At 37.8% G+C, this 3,522-nt stretch overlaps 1 protein-coding gene across 1 annotated transcript; it reads right to left on the bottom strand.

Moving 5' to 3' along the window:
• Positions 545-2,393, bottom strand: LOC109719366. Its single transcript, XM_020245987.1, has 3 exons — positions 2,157-2,393; positions 993-2,066; positions 545-756 (listed from the first exon to the last, which is right to left on the bottom strand). The coding sequence occupies exons 2-3, from the start codon at positions 2,035-2,037 to the stop codon at positions 719-721; spliced, it is 1,083 nt and encodes a 360-aa protein (XP_020101576.1). The 5' UTR covers positions 2,038-2,066; positions 2,157-2,393; the 3' UTR covers positions 545-718.

Raw genomic sequence — 3,522 nt, 5'->3', positions numbered from 1 at the left:
AAACAGTAAGAGACGGAAGTCGATTTACAAGAAAAACAGCAGTTTGAATGGCCTATTGGCCTCAGCCCAAAAACGAGGAGGCAAGCCAGCTTGGAATAGTAGACTTCTAACAATGTTAGATAAATGCCTATGTTTTCTCTCAGCAAGGCCATTTTGTTGAGGAGTGTAAGGACAAGAAAATCGGTGAATAATTCCATTTTGTGAGCAAAAACTAGAAAATTTGTCATTTACAAATTCCGTACCATTGTCAGATTGAAAAATTTTTATTGAGCTATGAAATATATTTTCAACCATCTTCTTGAACTCGAAAAATTTGTCAAAAACTTCATGTTTAAATTTTAAAAGATAAAGCCAGGAAAATCTAGAATAATCGTCGATAAAAATAACATAATATTTGTATCCAGAAACCGAGGACACAGGTGATTGCCAAACATCAGAATGAACAATATGAAAAGGAAAAGCAGATTGAGATTCTGAATCATGAAATGAGAGTTTAACATGTTTTCCCATATTACAAGCATTGCAGACAGATAATTTCAGTGCAGAATCAGAAACAATTTTATTATTTTTAATAAATGTAGAAAGAACAGGAAGACTAGGATGACCTAACCGTCTATGCCAGACATCTCCACTAAATCTAGATGCAATAAGAGCTAGTTGTTGCTTATTCCCTACACTTGCAAGTCTAGAAGAAATTGGATAAAGTGATGTTCCCGAGCTAGGACATCGAAGAAGCTCCTTCCCTGTTTCCTTGTCCTTCACAGAGAAACCAGTAGAGTCAAATTCAAAAAGAGAATTATTATCTTGACAGAATTTACGCACTGAAAGTAAATTTCTCTTAATAGTAGGAACAACAAGAACATTTTTTAGAGCAAAAGAGTTAGAAGATGTATTCAATTGAGTTTCACCTGTCTGAGTAATATCAAGTAAATTTCCATTACCAACAAGAATTTTTTCATGCCCACTATAAGGTTTAGAAGATGAGAGAATACCAGAGTTTGCGGTTATATGATTTGATGCTCCGGTATCCGGATACCAGACTTCCTCACCGGGTTCGTGAAGGTTCATAGCAGCAAAGGTCTGAGGAACTTCATCAGCAGCGAAAGAATGATTGAAGCGTTGTCTGCACTGAAGAGCAGAATGATTGAACTTTCCACATATCTGACATTGTATGCCGGACTTCGGAATATATGGTTGTTGATTTGGAGTGTAAGATTGTTGAGGATAATTAGGTTGAGACTGTGGGTAGATTTCAGGAGATCCACGACCAGAATAGTGTCTACCACGTTGTCCTCGGCCTCCACGATATCTACCTCCACGGCCTCCACGATTACCACGTCCACGATTGGCATAAAGAGCTTCACTGTCAATAGTGGGAATAGCAGAGGACGTAGTCACACTAGTGCGACGCTGAACTTCTGTTTCTTCTTGCATCAAGAGTGGACGAAGTTGTTCAAAAGTTGGCTTATTTCTGTGTGTGTTTAGAGCACTAACAAAACCTCGATATTCCTCAGGTAGCCCTAGAAGAACAGTCATGACCAAATTATGGTCTGACTCGATTTCACCAATCGCCTGAAGAGCATTACCAATCGTCTTGATCTTTTGCATGTAATCACTCATGCTCATTGAGCCTTTCTTGATGCTCCGCAATTCAGATTTTAGAGAAAAAGCCGTGGAAGCAGTCTTATCAAGAAAATATGCCTCAATAATTCTCCAAGCATCATATGCAGTTTTAGGTGAGCTAGAAACAACCATATGTAATATGCTAAGAGATAAAGTGGCATTAATCCATGAAAGTATAGTAGTATCGTTCTTTTTCCAACTCACATATTCAGGATTTATAACCTCCTTCTTATCAGCAGTATCGATAGTCTGAGAAGGCACAACACTAGTTCCGTCCACATGTTTTGTAACATCAAAACTTTCTAGAACATTAAGAAAGACTTGTTTCCACACAAGATATGTAGAATCGGTGAGTTCTAGTGGTATGAGAGTTTTGATATTAACAATTGGCAAATTTGAGGTAGAAGAAGACATGTTTACTACCTTAAGATAAGGATCCACCACTAGATAAGAAAGAAAGATAAATCGGAATGTAGCGGATGTGAATAAAAAAAAAACCTGAATTCTACCACATGAGAGGAACCACTTATCACCAAATAAGATCGACCGCACCAAGGAAAGAACCGAGTGATACGAGCAACCAACAGTAGGACAGTCCGAGCGGCACCAGAGGAGCAAAGAGAAATCACAGAAAGGCTGAAAATACTGTAGCAGAAATACTGTAGCGCTGTTACTGTAGCGCTGTTACTGTAGCGCCAGTACTGTAGCGATGATACTGTAGCAGTACTGTAGCAATATTGGGAAGATAGAAAACCAAAAGAAAAGACACCTATAGAAAAAGGTGAGATTAATGGTGGATGGTGGCTATGGATCGATATCCCCACATTAGGGTTCCCGCTCTGATACCATGAAAGAAGGGCTAAAGTGCATACCGTCTTGAGTTGTATTAATGAATATATATAGTACAAGAGATTGTCTTACTATAGTAACAATGACTACTATAGTAAGAGTATAACTAGGATTACATACTATATAATCCTACTCTATAGAAGGCAATGATACTACTCTGTATAAGGCAATAAAACACAATATCCTAATATATCGTAACATCCTAATATAGATAAAATATATCGTAATAATGTCCAAAATCATTATCAGATAATACAGAAATACAAAGAAGATGTAATTTAGAGTTACTACTTCCTTCTCCAGATTGAGATGCATGTCAGAAGACGATCTACCTCTCCTCCAACCAAGAGGAATATGGCTCCTTGGTTGCACAAGTACATATTAGTTCATGATTTTAATGTAGTTACAAAAATTTATCTATGACTAAAATTTACTCAGAGCTTATCAACACTTGCATTGAATTTACACAAACAGCATTTGCGGTCTGAAGAGAAGGATCCCTATGATATCCTTAACTCATACATCACAAAAGGAGTCCCTACACCAATTTCTCAAGAAAATCCCTGTTACAATTATTCTACACGTCATATATCTTAAATGTTAATTTCAATCATGGAGAATTTTAATTTTAATCCTTCAAAATACAATATGATAAGCAGATTTTGTCGTCTCCACTACTTGGGTGGAAATTCCTTGAGACTTTATTCTGCTACTCCTTTGGCATCCCTTCAGGGTTCAATCTTCTATGGGGATATCAGTGTCCAAGAAGAACCGGTTTGGGCCAAGTTTGGGCTTAATTTCCATATTGTAATCAGAGGACGGGCCAAAATAGGCCAGGCTAGGGCCTCTTTACGGCCTGATTTCACAGTATATTAAGCAAATACTAGCCATAACTCTCCTCGCTCGTCCCTCATTCTTCAACTGTTCTGCCTCTCTTCCTCAATGAACAATACATTTTAACCCCAGGTCCCCAACCTGTCCCTACAACACCCAACTAGGCCATTAGTGTTAGCAACTTACTGAAAGGGCATTAAATCCCAATTGCTTAAG

This window comes from Ananas comosus, linkage group 13 (assembly GCF_001540865.1).
Source record: "Ananas comosus cultivar F153 linkage group 13, ASM154086v1, whole genome shotgun sequence".
In the NCBI taxonomy this organism is placed as follows: Eukaryota; Viridiplantae; Streptophyta; class Magnoliopsida; order Poales; family Bromeliaceae; genus Ananas; species Ananas comosus.
The sequence above is the reverse complement of the archived record's forward strand: the minus strand, read 5'-3'. Positions and strand labels throughout refer to the sequence as shown.